We start from the raw sequence: 18,508 nt of genomic DNA, 5'->3' as shown, positions 1-18,508 counted from the left end.
GTATGGCCTTTTGTAGGGCTGCTGTGGGGAACATGCAACCAGAAAACAGGCCTACAGTGTTCAAAAACCTACACACGTAATCGTAGGTGGAGGACAACATGCCGACATGCAGAGCATGCTGGCGTCGTACAGATGCCTCCATTGTCATTGTGGATAGGCAGGGCAGATGCGGTGTCCATAGAACACCTACCTTTTCCTTAATTCCGTTCATTCCAAGGAGGACTGTGTGCCGCTGAGTGAGACCGGCATTTCTACAAAAAAACAATACCACATATACACTGAAGTACTGTTCACTTATTGACATTTACTTGTACACATTCATACACACCATTAGGAAAGGGAAGGGGTAGCATAAGTGGATACTTATTGTGGGGAATTGGGGATTTCCTCAAGTTGTTTGTGAGGGGAGGAAGACATTGAGGTATCACCTTAACGTCTCCCATCACACAGATTTTGAGGGGATGGTGCCTTTTCACATGGGGAAGGGGTACACGTGCAGGTCTGCTAGTCCTGTTTCCTTTTGTCATTAATACACCCTTTTACGCAACCTTTCGGGCGGCACAATTGTTCACCAATTTTCCCACTTTGGCTTTCAGCCTATCCTTTTTGCTATGCACAGAGTTTCTTTCCTTTGCTATTGCCGTATGCTGTTGTGGAAGGGTTGCCGCTTGTGCTGCCTTGCTTTCCTTTCCTATATGTTCTCTCACAGAAAAGAAAATGTGTTTGGTGTACATATAGCAATATATAGTACATAATGTAAGCTTCACAGTACTGTGTGTACCAATGGGGTTTGTACTGCAAGTCATTGCGTCATGAGGCTTGCCCTTGCTGCGTAACAAATGAAACATTATGCTTCTCTTCTATTGTTTACTGCAGCACCTATGCAATTAGTACACACACTTCAGTGTGCTTACTACACTGTAGTGACGTTCTGGTCTTGGTACTTTGCAGTCCGTACTCTGTGAAAACACGTTGCTAAAGGGACATTATGGTTAAGTTACGCTACTAAAAAACTATCACCTTTATTGAAAACACTACGCTAAAGCAACGTTCTGGTTACAGTGCCCTACTAAAAACCTATCAAATTCACTAACAAAAAACATTGTTAAAGGGACGTTATGGTTAAGTTGCAAAAAAAAAAACAGAAATTCAATGGAAAAACATTGTTACAGGGACGTTATGGTTACAGGTAAAAGGACTAACACCCATGACATCAAAAATGGCATCACACATCTTATTCATGACATGACTGATGACATCACATGTGTGGCTCCCTCTTTTTTCATCATTGACATAAGTAGGCCAGCTGCTTTTCTTCACTAACAGTCAGGAACTAACAATTCAAAAGGTTCTATCTTTGTGTATAAATATACATTTATATAATGAGAATAAGGTTGATAATTTGAGAAAGGTTGAGTTTACAAATTTTGTTATTGATATGGTTTGTACCTTAACTATTAAGAATCCCACCAGTTAAGCAACTGTCTGACACTGTGCCTCTGAGCTTGCCCTGACCCTGTGCAACATATTTCAAATTATCAGCAGTTGTGCTTCACATGACTCGTGCAAATGAGAAATCGTGCAAACAACCTTTGGCAACGTGTGCTTGTTTACAGTGATATAGGTCAATGAAAAGAGCATGGTTACAATATAAGTGGACAATCCACTTTGAAATTAAGGGCAAAATTAAACTGCTTCAAATATGTATTTCATAGAAACTATTCCTTGTGATATGCGGGCTACATATGTTACAGCTACAGTATGGAAATTGCAGTTTAGCAGGAACTAAGTATATAAAACACTCATTCATGTTATGACTGCTATTAGTAACAATATTCACCCTGTCTCCCTTACCTGTGATCATCAAACCCTGGAGTCTTCCATTGCTTCTAGGAGAGCGCTGGCTGGAAAGCAGACTCAGCATCGTAGATCAGATGCTGCTCTCCTTGCTTGACCGTGGCTGTGTTGTTGGTGTGCGAATGTAGTGCTCTGCTCAGCATGAACACCTGTATGGCAAGAGAAAGATGATCTGCATGTTGTTGTTCAGTGACATATCATAAAGTCCAATGCAGATATGGAAAATGTATCAGCAAAATCGCTAGTGCTTCTGTGGCGTATCAGGTAATATTTTCACCACCAAAAATATCGCCGTACATATGGTCGTCGGGAACGGCCATAGGCGATATTTTTGGTGGCGAAAATATTAGGTGCGGGGGTTGCAGGGTTGTCCCCCGCACATAAAAAAATGATGCGGGAGTTGCGGGGGTGTCCCCCGCAGGGTTCATGTGTTATTTTCGCCGCAAAAATATGGCGAAATTTTTGCATCGCAATATTTTTGCGCGTAAATATCACATGGAACCTTCTGTTGATGGTAAACTGCAGTCTTTGATCTCCATTTATCGCTTGTGGGCATATCTTTCTATGCAGTATAATTGAGCCTCATTACGATTTGGTTGATACAGTAAAAATGTTGCAGTATTACCATGTAGCCCCTTTCTACCGCACCACACAACTACCAGTTTGGTCACATTAAAGCCCACAGAAGTTCTCACCATGAATACCATTGAGACCAAAAGATACAGTTAAATGGTGACTAAAGTCCCACAACCCCCCATTCCATATGGTTTAGGACTTTCTTAGGGGCTCCTTATATGTTTTTAGGTATCCTGGTGGTAAATCCACCAGGATACTGGCAAACTGTATTCCTGTTACCGCTGCTTGGTCTGGCAGAATTACTGCTGAATTACAAATGGTGGTGGTGGAGTAAATCCCAATTTTGTCCGAGTCCATTGGACTCTATGGAGCATTTTTGATGAAATTACTGCACTGGTTATTCCACCTCAGTAATTCTGACAACATTTGGTGAAAAACTGGCTGATGCTGGAGGTGAATCCTCCAAATTTCCACCGCAGCCTTTAATCTCCATTTAAATCTTGTGAGCATATGCTACCTTCTCTGCAGGAGTAACATCACAGTAAGGACTTTCAAAAATGTTGCTACTGCTGCACTTCTATTCAGCAGAGACAGAAAGACAGCACTGGATGCAAGGGCTCGGGAGAGCCTCTGTTACCCATTAAACATACACAGTACAGAGCCCAAGAGAAGAGCTATAAAGTGGAGGGAGAGTCATTGTTCCATACTATTTCTGAAGCTCAGACTCATTCAATGCTGTTATCACCTAGCAGTACATCCTGGAGGTGCAACTACAACTCACAGTAAAACATTAAGAAGGCTCGAGAACACTGAGAGAGGCCTGACATGCTGATTCCGCAGAGAAGCGCAGATCAGGCGGTCCGTGCAGCCAGCAAGTATATTCTCACCAAGGACACTAAGGCACAAAGAATTTCACTTTTGCAGAAGAGATAGGGCACCTGCTTGTGAAGCTGAAAATCCTCATAAATGGGAGCAGGAATATTAAGTTTGTGGTCACTGCACACATGATCTGAACTTGAGAGACAAAGTCTATTCATTTGAATCAGACGAAGACCACTTTTCCCAATCAACTGAAGACAGACAATAAAAAAGTAATACTAGTATAAAAGGTAAAATGTCCTGTCTCAAGGCCTCGAGGATCGGAGATGGTAACTTATTGGGTACAGACAGCACCTTTGGTGCCGTTCTCACCACCTTGAATTGTTGATCATGGCTGGTAACTTTCCAAAGAGCCAAGGCTGAGAAGACACTCACTAACCAATCCCTGCCCACCTTTAGCGCTAGTCAACACTTTGTTGCAAGACCCAATTGAAATGCGCTAACCTGACATGCCTGTAGTTGCAAAATTTAGGAGGTGGTCACAGGAGAAGCCACCAGATATCATTTATCCAATTACATTTCTAACCCTATACATTTTACATTATGTAGCCTACCGCACTATCCAATCCCATACCACCTTAGTTTCTGCAATGTATCATTTATTTGTGACGTCACTTGCTACTAAAACTCCATGACAAGCCTGTAACCAGTGAGAGAGTATTGGAAATCGTGAGGTGTCCACAACTTAACCCCAGTTTTTTAGACCTCTTAATTAACAGTGAGTTTTGTCACATTTTCGGACTCCTCCATTCTTGAGTGCAGGGACTTTCCCCTCAACCAGTTCCTCTTGCTTGTATTTGGGGAAGTTAACAGACCCCGCTATACTTCAAATGGTAGCACGGGATGGTTCAGTAAGACCCCCAGAGAATAAAATGTTTTCCTGCCGCATGCCCAAAGGGATCCGTCAGGACCGCATGGACTGGATTGGCAAACCACACCTGGAAACTGAGACGGTCATCAGGAGCTCCCTGGGTGACAATGAACGCAGAGTTGCAGATTGTGGGATTGACGGTGTCCGAGGGCTTAAGCAGATCCACAGAGTGTGAGTGTGGGGGTATTCACCTATTTGACCTAAAACATTTGACCTAATGACCCATTTGATTGTTTTTTGCATGGATGATTTGGCCTGCAGAGCAGGTGTCCCCCTCTCCCCATGTTTGATATTTTGCAGTTTCGGGGGTGCATGGGTGTTCCCTGCTTCCTTAAAATTGGAGGCAGGGACAAAAAAAAATGCATGTGAGTTTAAATTGGGCCCGACCAGATAAATTGCGGTCAGTTTGTCGCAAACAAAAATAATTTGGTCAAATACACCCAAACCAGTATGGGTCCAACAATCTGACAAATATTGGTGGGATGGAACTGTTGTGTTATGATTTGTCTTTTATGTTATTTGTGAGAGTATCCCTGTTCTCTAGGTGTTAGCTTAGTTTACGCATGACGAAGCATCCCTGTACTCTAAGCGTTAGCTTAGTTTATGGATGAAGATGTATCCCTCTTTCCAGGCATTTGCTTAGTTTACGGATGACGAGAAGAATTCCTGTGTCGAGGTGCTAGCCTATGTCACGGAAGGTGGCACCTAATTTAATTTTACAGAAAAAATAAAAATAATAAAATAACAGATTGAAAAATGATCCTATGCTACGGTGTAGAAGAAGGGCCACGTGTAATAATGTCGGCACAAAAATCTCGCCATGCAAAAATATCGCCGAAAAATGGGCGTTTTTTGTGGCGACATTATTGCATGGAACATGCGGGGGACACCCCCGCAACCCCCAAACTTTTTTTTTTCTTTTCTTTTCTTTTTTTAAAATTTTATTTTGTTTTTTGTTGCCCCTGTCCCCATATATATGTTCACCCATATAATATTGCTGCAACCTTTCCCGGCGATATTATTTACGGCGACCATATATATGGGGATAATAGTACCTGATACCCTCGAAGTGGGCATTTGTATGAGATGTATCCCCTGTGATTGAAAAGCAGGATGAATGCCATGAGGTATTTGTACTGAGATGTCTTTTGTGTATTGTGGGGATTTGAGAGTGCACTTGAATTGATTTACATGCATAGTGGTTGGTCACATCACAAGGAAGTTGTGAATAGATAGCACAACAATGGAAGATTGGCCCACAGTGGAGCACAGAGTTGTTGGTGAAGGAATACATGGAGAACACATTGTTTTGGAGCAAGGAAAGGAGGTGTTGAGGTTTTGGAGAACCAACGGATTGTTGTACCATTGGGTTGGGCTTGGAGAGCACATGAAAGGTTTTCACTTTGGCCTTTAAAGGCAGATATCAAAGTGTGCAGTGTGGGGAACACATCCTTGTTAGTGCTGGTGAGTCGGAGAGGCTAGTGGAACAAAGTGATGGTTGTATTATTTTGGAGAAGTTGCTTTACTGGTCACAAGAATTGAAAATCAAGATTGATATTGTTGAAGTGTACAAACATCCCAATTTGAGGTCAAGTAAGTATCAGCAGTCAGAAAAATGATGTGCCTTCATGAGGCACACTCCCCTCAAACATTTGTGCAAGTCCCTTCTGCGGCTTCAGGACAAACATTTGAAGTATATTGCAGAATGGACTCATGATACAGAGGGCAAAATGGCAAAGTCATGTTCCTCAGAGGGCAGTATTTTGCAATCTGTGCTGCAACACATGACCACATATTTACATGCTGCATATAAAGGAAAGAAATGAAGCAATAGATTAGCAATATTGGAGTTATGAAAGATGCTTAAAGACAACCAACAGGACCCACCCAAGAGGGAATGGATTATCAGTAAGCATTATGCAGGGGGTGATGCACCCACATCTACTCCTCCTCGACCAGCTGACCCACCAACAGCAGGCCAAGGACGTACACTAATCCCGTATATGCACCTCCTACGTATAGTAGCGAAGATGCACTTGGTGGCCCTAAGCTGGAGAATAAGAAGATAAGGACTATGACTGATGAGCGCAAAGAATGCTCAGCAAGCTGCAAGCAAAGCTGACCAGGGGTGATAGGTAATTCAGGGATGTAACGGGGACGACAAGGCGACAGTCCCAACCAAATGAGTAGGTGGGTGGACAGATATTTCTTAAATTAGATGGAAGGAATGTAACGGAGTACAGCGATCCACTAAGAAACGCAAGGAAAAGGAGAAAGAGGAAGAGGACAGACAAGGGGCAGAGCTAATGGAAGAAGTCAAGAGAAGGACAAGAGAGGAGGAGAAACAACATGAACAGTTGAGGATGGAATAGGCTAAAGAGGAAAAAGAGAGGTAGGTGCAATTGAGGAGGGAGAAGAGGAACATGAAAATTGAGAGAATTGTTAAAGAATGTCAGCGCAGAGAGGAGGAAGAGACAAAAGGCAGGAGCGGGGGAGAGAGAGAGGAGTAAGGAGAGGCACCTTAAGGAGGTGGAGAATATAATGACGGTTTCTAGGCTTTCAGATGATGACGAGGAAGCAGGAATATGGAGGAGGATTGGGACAATATATACAAGCAGGATGGATAGCGCTGCTGCCACTAAGGCAAGCAGGAGTGTAGCAGGATCCCCATTGAGGGGAGAAAGGAAACCACTGCACAGTGTAGTAAGAAGACAACAGGGGAAATATATGCTGAGATGACTTTGTTTTGAGGACAAAGGGGATGAAGACAGTGATGACAGTTTTGGGACCATGGGGTCAGACAAGGAGCTAGGGGAGAGAGATGACTAGGAAGCAAGGAGGCTGCATCGCCCCTCCTAGGGGGTGAGCCCAGAGCAGGAGATACTGTGAGAAAAAGAAGAGGACATACAAAGAGGAAGGCTGAAGTCGGAAGGGCACATTCAGCGCTCCAAAGGCAGATTGCATAGCGCAGACGAAATCACTCCATATGCGCAGAGTTTGAGGACATTAACAAGACGGAAGGGAACTAGTATGAAGTGGGCGTTTACAGTCACAAAGGATTTAGGGAAGTATGACAAAGGTGTCAGGCTGACACAATTTCCGCTGCTAGAAAAGGGTGGAGGGCGACCACAATATGATATGATATGGTATTTGTAACGCGCCTATACACAAGTGTTTCAAGGCGCGACGAGGCAGGGAGGGAGGGAAACAAGGGGAAGACAGACAAACGATCCTACTAGGCCAGGTGTCATTCAGATCGCGCAAGTGCAGAGGTAAGGGGAAAAGGAGGAAGTGCAGGGGGAGGAGGTGGGGGGGAAAGTGCAGTACAAGGTAAGTAGCGTAAAAAAATAATAAATAATAAATAATAAATAAAAAGGGCCAGCTGGTGGCAAGTGTGAGGTAAGTGCAGGGCAAGTGCTGGGAAGGGGGCTGTAGGGATACAGTGACAGTCCCACAGTGCAGGGGGAGCCAGGGAGGCAGTGCAAGTGGAGAGTGGCTGGGCCCTGGACCGAGGTTGCTGAGAGTGGCCCAGATGCAGGTTTAGTGCTGAATTCAGTGGGGAGTTAAGCAGGTTTAGCAGGGGAGAGGGAGAGAGAAGGCAGAAGCGAAGAGGAAGGTTTTGAGGTGCTTCCGGAACCGGAGATGGTTCTCCTCAAGTTTCAGGGAGGCAGGAAGGCTGTTCCAGAGGGAGGCCCCTGCTGCGGAGAGAGATCTACCCCCAGCTCGTTGCTTCGAGAAGCGGCTGACCATGAGGGAGTTGGAGACGGATGAGCGAAGGGCTCGTGAAGGAAGATATTTAGGAAGAGAGAGTTGAAGGTATTTAGGTCCCAGGCCCCAGAAGGCCTTGTGGACAATGCAGAGGGTTTTGAACTTAATCCTCGCAGCCACTGGGAGCCAGTGAAGAGATTTCAGTCCTGGAGAGATACGGTCCCTGGGCTTGAGGCCAAGGACAAGTCTCGCAGTTCAATACATACCAGGGCAACAGATGGACAAGGATAATTTGAGGTGTGAACTGCCATCTCTGACTGTGGGAGTGGGGAATTTGATTCATGAATTGGAAAGTTTGACAGCAGGGACAACGCTAGTGGTGGGCAACATGAAGAGCTTGCTCTCAGCCATTTTTTGGGAGGTAGCTGACGATGTTTGGAAACAGGCAAGGTATTCCGGAGTGACAGCGCATAACACAGCGCATGACGGATCACCATTTAATAACTGTAGGGCGGCCATATGGCAGTCATGAGAGTACAGTACCCAGACACATCTGACATAAGCGCGACTATGGCACACAAAATGTGTGAGAATGAAGACCCACTTCAATATATTCAAGAAGGTTGGTGTATCGAAACGCACGAGCCATGGAACAAAACTGTGGGAATATTTTACCACATGTTAAGTCAGGCATTACCAGCACAAGTGCAGAAGCAGTTGAAACTATTAGTGGGGATGGGGCAAAGCATTAGTCAGAAATTCTGTTGACTATAGTACACTACTGTCGGCTGATGCAAGAGAACATGAGAAGGAAATGAGAGGAAAGGAAACAAGAAGAAGCAAATCTAGTTTAGAAAACATTGTCAAACTATTTAATGGAAGGGGCGATGTTGACAAGCAGAGAGAGAGTAGTTACACAGAACATGCACTATCATCAGCAAATGGCAGGGGCAAGTTATGCAGGAAGGGGGAACAATAACTATTGGCCACAGGGAAGGCGGTGCATGCCAAGAGGGTGATGAGCAGGATATTCGATGCAACAAGGAGGAGACAGACTTAACGGGGGACAGCCCAGACCCATGGGACCCCCACTACAATGGTGCACATGCAGAAAGACTGCCCACATATCTTGAGTGTGTAGAAGTAGAGAAGGAATGCCACAGAATGGGGGGAACAAAACCTCCAACATACAATACTGAGAAACCTGACTATTAAGCCCAAGATAACAAACAGACGCAGACATATGCGCTGCAAATGGCACCAGCACCGCAGAGATGGGGTTGGGGAGTTAGGAGAGCCACAGTCCCTGAATCTCAGTTGCTTTTTGCCCATAGCAATAGAACGCCTTTGCATCTCATGTCACCTCCCTCCTTGGCTAGGGGGTTAGGTGAGTCATGTCCCAGCAATAGTGGAGAAGGAGGCTTCTCTTTACTGGAAAGTTAAACAACAGTTATCTGTAGCAGGCGGAATATGGATACGTGAGCAGCAACTCATAGCCCCAAAAACACTCAAAGACAGAAAAATCAATATGGCACATTAGGCACACCTTCAGCTTATAGGGATGAAAAGTAAGGTACAAGAAATGTATTGGTGGCCAGTGGTCGATTTACCTGTGGAACAGTTAGATAGGCAATGCATGTCCCCTATTGTGCCACCAGAAGGACACAATGGGGGACATAGACATTGTAAGCCCCTATCACATTTTACGGAAGGAGTGTCAGTTTATGATTGGTATGAAAGATCCATTATCCAAATGGCCAGAATAAAAATTGGTGAGGCGTACTTCTAGTTCAAAAATTACTAAATTGTTTGAGCAGACCTTTCACAGAGAAGGGTATCCCTGTGAGATAGGAAGGGACAATGGAGCACAGTTTAGAAGTATTGACATGATGAAGCAAGCTAAAGACACAGGGTTCAAGTGGAAATTCACTCTAATTACCTCCCAGAATTTTATGGAACAGTTGAAAGAATTAATAGGGTTGACAAAGGAGCAATAAAGAAGGCCATTACAAATAACCTGCAAGTCAAGGGAGAAATCCAAATATTTATCTGGAACATGAAGTCAAGCGCCAATGTGTGTAGTCACCAGAATGACTATGCATAGAGAAATCCACAGTTTATTGAGAATAACATAAGACTGCGTGATTCACCCCCTGCTTCTTCCAACCACCTCACTCAACATTCCAGAACCTCCCCATGGAATCCCATGACACAAGCATACAATACACCTTACCCCTTAAAATAAAAACAGTAAGGGCAGTAAAAGGAAAGGCGCTAAAGTGGGAAATAGTGTAAGGCAAGAATAAACAATAACAACATTAGATAGAATTAAAATAATTGCAATATAGAACTGCAATCCTAATCATTTAATTTAATAATGTTGTAATCTGGTCGGCAAACTCCTTAACAGCCTCAGCCTGATCGCAGTCATAGTAACTGCTTCACTGATTGTAACCAATGCTTTGTATGGAACAAAACGTACACTGGTTGATGTCTCGACATATGGTTCTATCCCTGAGTTGCTATCTACTACCAACCTTAAACGTAATATTCTTTATAACCTGGTAATGTTGGTTTCCGTCAATACCCCTTCATCCCATATACAATTATTTCTCGATAATAGGTTGCTTCTCCTTTCTGGATCACAACGAGCTTGCACTTTGACTTTGGTACTCCACGTAAATTCAATATGGATCCAGCCTCCAGTCCTACAGCTTTGGACCAAAGATCTATCACCTTCTTAGGAATAGAGCATGTGTTACTCCCCCTTGCCAACACTGTGCCCCTTCATGACTCATATAGTTCTCCTGGAACACATTTTTGTTCACTAAAACGGTTCCCTGTATTCGTTATAGTTGTTTTGGGATTTACAGAGTAACATTCTAATTTCATAGTTTGGTATCTCTCATTTCGCGAGCAAGGAACTCACCTAATTAGGATTAAGGTTGGAATTGACATGCCTGTCCCGCATAAGTTATGTTATGTTATACACACTTATAAAATGCACATTCGCCCAAAGGCATCTTGGTGCTAGGACCACAACAACCACAGCTGAAAACAACACACTAACATCTAAAATAACAACATTTTCAATGAGCATCTAAACTCATAATGATTCTCAGTGCTACTAAGAGTCAATGGCAACACAATCCATAACTTGACCACTGCAACATAAACATCCCCAGCCTCCCATATAGCCGCAATCGAGAAATGGTAATCAAACAAGCATTGCATGACTGAAGAGTCCGCCCAGGGATATAAGGAACAAAATGTGGCCCTGTGGCGGTAGTATGCTCGATGTACCAAACATAGGGACTTGAATTCCACCATTTTAGCAACAGCAAGCCAGTGAAGAGAGTGAAGCACTGGGGAAATATGAGCACCATAAGGAGGACCAGTAGGAATGATTTGATTTGGATTTGATTTTGATTGTTTGTAACACGCACTAGAAAACCTGATTGAAAACAATCTAGCAGACCTTCCTTTTCTATATTAGCTTGTAGTTGGGCAGTGACCACTTTTTCCAAGATTTTGCTCGGCCACGGAAGACCTGCTACCGTCCTGTAGTTTTGCAGACTGGTGGGATCCAGATTTAGTTTCTTTAGCAATGGTGTACTAATTGAGTTCTTTAACTTCTGAAGCACCATCCCCTGATCTAAGGATTTATTCATAAAATATGTCATAAAATTGGAATCTCTTTCGCCAGCCGTCTCGCTGAATCCGAGTATGCCAGATTTTATGGTAGCTACAGCCAGTTCAGAAGGTATAGGGGCTGGGCTATAAACAGTGAGTTGCAGTATTCAATGCAACTTAGAATAAGCAAGGCAACAACCAAAGGCCAAAGATGAGATGGCAAAAAAGCCAAATTTCTACAGAGAATATTTAGATTAAAATGGCAGATTGACATAAAAAACTGTGGTGAGCAGCCATACAGAGCGACGAAGAAAGCTTAACTCCCCAATGTTCGACTACTGTAACTGGTGCTGTAAAGGCGCACAGAGCAGATGATCACTAAAACACATGACTCGTTTGAATTTCAAAGTGAGCTCTTCAAGTCCATGAGAAAGATCCATATTAAAGAATGTTTTACTAAAAGTGAGTATCCCTCCTCCACAAACCGTAGAGGTCTGCGTGAACCTTCTACTTTCTGCCCTCTGGTTAACACACACTCACCGGAATCGCTGGTGTTTGCACATAAAGTGTTGGCCGAGATTGACAAACTTGAATCTACTGATACTTGGGTGTTTCAAAATATTAGTCATGAGGAAAAGGCAGCGATTGAGTCTTCGACCACGAATGATGCTATCATCATCAAAAAAGAAGATAAGGGTGGGGGGATAGTAGTCCTGAACAAAAACGACTGCATTGAAGAATGCTTACGCCAACTCCAGAATATTGAGTGCTATAAAACCCTCCCGGAAGATCAGACGAAGGCGCTACTTCAAATCATTGACCTTAAAGTGACAAAAGCTGAACGAAGGGGATGGATAAGCAAACGGGAAGCAGGATTTTTGGTTAACGAGAAGTCCACTGTTCCTACTTTTTATTGTTTGCCCAAAATACACAGAACCCTTATTAATCCTCCTGAAAAGCCCATAGTGGCAGGGAATAATTAAGTTCTTGAACTGTTGTCAAAGTTTGCCGATCACTATTTAAAGGGTTTTGTGTGCAACATGTCCTCTTATCTTAAAAGATACGACCAATGCCATCAAAAAGTTTGAACATTGGGATGTTGACCCTGAACACAACCTACTTATTGGACTGGACATTGTATCACACTATACTAATATCCCACAACAAGCTACATTAGAGGTCATAGAGGAAGTACTGTTGAACAGAACAGATGATGACCCAGTTCCAAATTCCTTTAACATGTGGTGTGTATAGATGGCTCTCACAAAAAAGCTACTTTGATTTTTTGGGCTGCTTCTATTAACACACTGAGGGTACTGCTATGGCTCGCTGTGCCTCTTGACTAGCTGGTCAAGTGGCACAGCGAGTAGAGCGCTCGCTTTGACATCTGCACAGAGCCTGCTAACGCAGGTTCGAATCCCGGCAGGGCCAAACTCAGCCTTTCATCCTTCCGAGGTCGATAAATGAGCCCCACACACCGTGGGTAATAAGCAGTGCTCAGATACCTTAGGGTTCGTAGCGCTATATAAATGCCAAATTATTATGGGGGCCACCATAGCCCCAGGTCTGGCTAACTTGTATGTCGAGAACTTTGAAAAAGGGCATTATATATGCCCCCTCTAATCCTTTTTGTCACCACATTAAATTGTGGACCCACTATATCGACAACATTTTGATCATTTGGGAAGGCGCAGTAGAGACAGCCAAAAGATTTTTAGAATTTGCTCAATAACCAGAATCGCGATCTCAAATTTACTAAGAACATGAGCAATCGCTTTTCTAATGTTTTGTATATTCCCATCTTCCATGACAATGGCCAGTTGTTGGTTAAATCGTATCCCAAACCTAGGGATCGTAATTCACTTTTGAATTATGTGAGCCACCAAATCAAGCACCTTAGGGATAATATGACATTTTGACAATTCCTTTGACTAAAAAGAGAAAGCAATCAGAAGGTGGCATTTCAGAATGAGGCGAGTACGTTATCCATGAAACTACGCAAATGAGGTTACTCGAAGAAATTGGTGAAGAAAGCTGCCAAAAGGGCATTTAACAATAATATAGAGGCCCTTGTAGAGCCTAAAATGACAAAAACTACAGAAGATCATCTGGTGTGTGTCGCAACTTTTACAAACCATAGTTTGGCTATAAGAAACATTATTAACAAACATTGGAAAGTGTTTGCTTCATCAGAGCATTGGTTGGAACAACTCATTTTTGCCTATAAAAAGAGCACTACTATAGTTAATTGTGTGAGTAGAAGCATACTCCAGATTAAGACCCCCCACCCAGCATCAACTATCGCCTTCACTTGGGGTATGGACCTGATTTTAGGACACTACCCGTGCGGCAGTTATATAGTATGAAAGCTTACTAAAAGAGGTCAACATCGGCACTGAGAGATCTTGGAAACAGAATTGTTTTTGTAACTGTGGCAGAGTTCACGTAATCTACTTGATAACATGTCCTTGTGGCCTTAAGTATATCAGGAAACCAAAAGGAATATCACGACAAGGATAATAGAACACAGTAGTTGTTTAAAAAATATAGATCGAACAAGCAGCGATGGAATAACATTTTATGGCCCAAAATCATGGATGGGAAGAGTTTGAGTGGACTATCTGACAAATGATTAAGGGATCCAATCCACAAATGAGAGATGACAAGTTGTTTAAACATGAACAAGAACTGATTTTTCTGACCAAAAGTGATACAAGGGGGCTCAATGACGGTTTGGAATGGCATACAATCAGATGACGAGCCTCCCGCCACCAACACAATGTTTTGGGCACCCACTAGACGTCTTTCAGTGGCATTTTACCTTGGGTGCTTCTTCCCTGTTTTTGCTGTCAGCTAGAGCCTTGTACGACTCTCAGGTAATTTGCATTTATTGAGAGGACCACTTTCTCATTCCTTCACCTAGAAGAGGGGCCTTCCTCCGGCCTTGGGGGCCAGGAGTCGCTGATGGTGTCCACTTTATGCTGGATACCTCTGTAAGTGTGTGAACAAGTGTGAATATCTTTAATTAAACTGATGTTGCTACACTGTAACAAAGAATTTTTTTCTGATTAATGTTTGCCCTTCCATTTTACTAATATCTGAAACTATAGGTTTACATTACCTCTAGATAAGAGTATATAGACTGTTAGACACGTTCCTGGCAACATTGATCCATAGACTGTGGGACTTCGATTCCACTCCAAGATGGCAGCCCTAAAGCGACCCTGTGAATCTATTTATTCTATTACGGGGTTACCATGGTGATCCTAGTACACACAGAGGAGACACAGTGATTGATCCTGCTCGAAGCACTTAGGTTTGCCTATGCGGTAAGTAGAATGTATTAAACAGAGAGATTCTGCAACTGTTTATGCTTTAATACCTGCTTGGGTGACTCTTGCCCCCAGTATTAGTGTGCGCATACTATTGCTTGAAATTCTATTAGCTGGGCGCTAGGCAACACCCATGAGGTAAGCGCTTCGCATGCAGTTACAGAGAGACGGTCTATAATTCTGAATATTCGATACATTTTTTTACGCAGTGGGGTGATTCTAGCACCCAGCAAGAGTTTGTGCTGGATATTGATTTAGAACCTGCCACCTAGGCACCATATACTAATAAAGTGCATGGCAAATTGTTATGTAGCGCCTGACATTCAGGTACGGAGAGATGGTCTAAAAGCCTGAATAGTCGATACACTACTTAATGTTTTGGGGTGATTCTAGCCCTCAGTGAAAGTCCGCGCATGAGATTGAATTATTTATTTTTATTTATTTGCATTTATAAAGCACACAAAGCGGGCCGGGGGCATCATGGAGCTGTTACAGCAGTCCTTACTTAGTTATAATGAAAATGACAGGAACACCTTTCTGTGGTTCTTGGTTACATTAAACCATAGCCAGACAGGTGAAAAATACAGTGACATAAGACGGAAAATACAAAGACATGGGATGGTGAGAGGTGCAGGGATTCAGTCAGTGATAAAGCGGTAACAGGCAGAGAGCTTGCGAGGTCAGGAGACCTCCTATGTATGCAAAGTGAGTGACAAAACTAAGACAGGCATAACAACATTTGCTGCATTAATTTCCTCCTGTGAGGGCAGAGCGTCCTGGGGGTGTGAGGAAGAGAGAATCGGGTGAGCTAGTTGAAGAGTACAGTTTTAAGCAATTGGCGGAAGGAAAGATATGATGTCTCGTTTCAAAGGGTTGTGGGGAGGGCGTTCCAATACATAGGCGCAAGGATCATGAAGCAGGCCCCTCCTGCTTTGCCCCTTTTGAAGGTTGGTACTTTTAACTGGTTGGCGTGGTGTGATTTTATGGGTCTGGGTGAAGTTGCTCTGGTGATTTTCTCTGTCAGATACGGGGGGCTGTGAGTGAAAGACATTTGTGTGTTAAGGACATCGTCTTGAAGAGTATTCTTTCTTTGACTGATAGCCAGTGTGCTTTTTGTCTGGCTCTTGTAATGTGCTCTCTTGTGGGGATACTGAGAGTAGCCCTGAGCGCATTATTTTGAATCACTTGGAGTCGGTTCAGATTTTTGGTGGACATGCCGACAAATAAGATGTTACTGTTAGAGAGAATTCTCTCTTTAGGCCGAATTTCCTAACCTAGTGAGTCCCCCAGCAGCTTTGCTGGATTTCTGGAGTTTGTTTTTTTCTCCTGCCAAGAGTGAGACACTTTTTCTCCCACTCTTGGACATGATTTATGGTGTTCCTTTGACTGCTAATGTGTTTTATGGGCTATGGGGTCCTTTACTCCATAGGGTCTCATGTGTTTTTTTCTATGTGTGTTACACAACACCCTCCGTTCAGTAACACAGGGGTGTTATAGTGACACCCCACCATAGACTCCATACCCTGGGACTGACTACTGTCTCCCAGGGCATGTAAAGTCACCATTGGCTTTACTAGTCCCAAATTATTAACAGAAACCAGTACAAACCATCATATTGTGGACGTACTGGTCAGGGCAATTCGATTGCCCCGGGGTCTGTTAGTCGAGGGGGCACGTCTCCGCCCCCCCTGATCGAGATTTGGCTGGTGGCAGTGGATACTACTTTTTATATTCGACCGCAAATATATTCCCATGGGATTTTCCCATTGTTCGAGGCTACCAACTTTAATAATAATAATAATAATAATTTATTGTGATTTAGTTTTCATAAAACTTTACACATAAAATATCTTAAATAAGAACATGATTATAGCAAAAATAGGTAATTAACAGAAACATTCGATAAAAAAAAGAAAAATTTCCAGAGAAAAGGAACCACATTGAATTCTCTCAATATACATATCATTAAGAAAAACCCATATAGAACATCTTCATTTTAAATTCAGATTTACAGTAGTCTCTGTTTAGACATTGGATCAGAGACCGGAACTTGCCACGTACTGCCATCTATTCTCCAATAAGACTTTTCTATCTAGATGACATATCAATCTAGTTTCAGCGTTGTTACAATTCCTATAGACATGGGGACCTATGATGGCCAACAACAACTCTTAGATTTCACCGATGACTATTTAGCAGCTCTTCTTAATATCTACCTATATGTTTATATTAAGGCTAGTTTCCACCTTCAGCCAAATATTATACAGTGCCATCAGGAGCCTTATGCTGTTGGAGTTAATACAGTGATGCCAAAATAACTCCTCTTTAATATAATCTAGGTTATGCACAAAATTACCCAAACCAAGGTTTATGGCGCTTAACATTTGATGGCATTCAGTGAGCAGATGTCTGGCCGTCTCTAGTTGATTAGTTCCTTTACATAACCGGCACAGCCGTAGTTCTGGGGGGATCATGTCTATTCTGCCAGTAATCGTTAGAGTAGGTAGATGTTCAAGCCTTAGTAGTAAGATAAAACGTCTAAGTCTCCTATCCGGGCATAAATTAAGGTAACTCTGAGGATTTTTATAGCTGTACAGTCTATACTGGACAAACTGATAGCTTTTCAGCTTCTGGAGATGCGTGTAGTTCTCCAGCCAGTCCCAGAGCTCTATGCGTTTGGTCAGGGCCCTTTGCATTTCCTCAGTGACACTACCCATCCTTAATTGCCACCCAATGGTCATCAAAAATTTTGACATTTGCTCCTTCAAGGGGCACAAGGATTGATCCTTCAAAATCTCTAGGTAGACCGCATTAAGTAGCCCGTTCTTAGTCTCACCACTCATTCTCAAGTAGAGTAGGGCACGCTTTTTTAATACCACGACTTTCAATGAGGTCAACCCCAGTTCCAATCTAATTATTGCCATGGGGATTCCTGGTGGTAAGCCCAAGATAGAGCACCAGAAATTCCCCTCAATCACCTGCAACCATTTCAGGTCAGAGTTGAGGAGAGCTTCCAGGCCGTAGGTGATCATGGGGGACAATACTTGTACGTAAAGTTGTTGCGTGCCCCAGATAGTAAATCCACCTTGATTTACTGTGAATCTGTGGAACAATGCAGACAGTTGGGTTGCCTTTACCTTACGTAACTGCTTACACATTCCATAGTCACCAATGCTCTCAAATTCTATCCCTAGGTAACGATAATGAGGCGAATATGCAATGATATCTGAACCAACTCTAAGATGCACACGAGTGGTGTTCTTGTTGTTGAATCTCATTGCTTTAGTTTTTTCCAGATTAATTTTAAGGCCGTTCCTCTCGGCGTATTCCCACAGAGCAACGGCCGACCTTTGTAGCCCACTAATAGTGTGGCCCAGTATAACCAGGTCGTCCACATAAGCAAGGACAGGACAGATGGAGTCTTCTATTTTCGGTGGGCAATTTATTGCAGCCCTAATGGCCTCAGGGATGTCGAATACGTACATATTATAGATCAGAGGGGCCGTAACACAACCTTGTTTGACCCCCCTGTTTTGAAACACACTTCTAGTAGTGTGTCCTTCCTGATCTAATTTTACTTTGACAGATGTATTCTGATGGAGCAATCTGAGATAATAGGTCAGGTCCTCAGGGCATCCCATTGCTTTTAACT

The 18,508-nt window shown here is 43.1% G+C and overlaps 1 protein-coding gene across 1 annotated transcript in view; it reads right to left on the bottom strand.

The window, feature by feature from the left end:
• The window catches only part of LOC138531359 (carcinoembryonic antigen-related cell adhesion molecule 6-like), an 804,705-nt gene that overhangs the window by 562,137 nt on the left and 224,060 nt on the right, over positions 1-18,508 (bottom strand). The window contains exon 2 of the mRNA XM_069640985.1: positions 1,855-2,006. Coding sequence (XP_069497086.1) covers positions 1,855-1,924 — 70 coding nt within the window. The 5' untranslated portion in view covers positions 1,925-2,006. The remainder of the gene's footprint in view (positions 1-1,854; positions 2,007-18,508) is intronic.

The sequence above is a fragment of the Ambystoma mexicanum genome, chromosome 1q (assembly GCF_040938575.1).
Source record: "Ambystoma mexicanum isolate Mex_15411 chromosome 1q, UKY_AmexF1_1, whole genome shotgun sequence".
In the NCBI taxonomy this organism is placed as follows: Eukaryota; Metazoa; Chordata; class Amphibia; order Caudata; family Ambystomatidae; genus Ambystoma; species Ambystoma mexicanum.
Note: the sequence above shows the minus strand (reverse complement) of the source record. Positions and strands in the feature narration are given on the sequence as shown.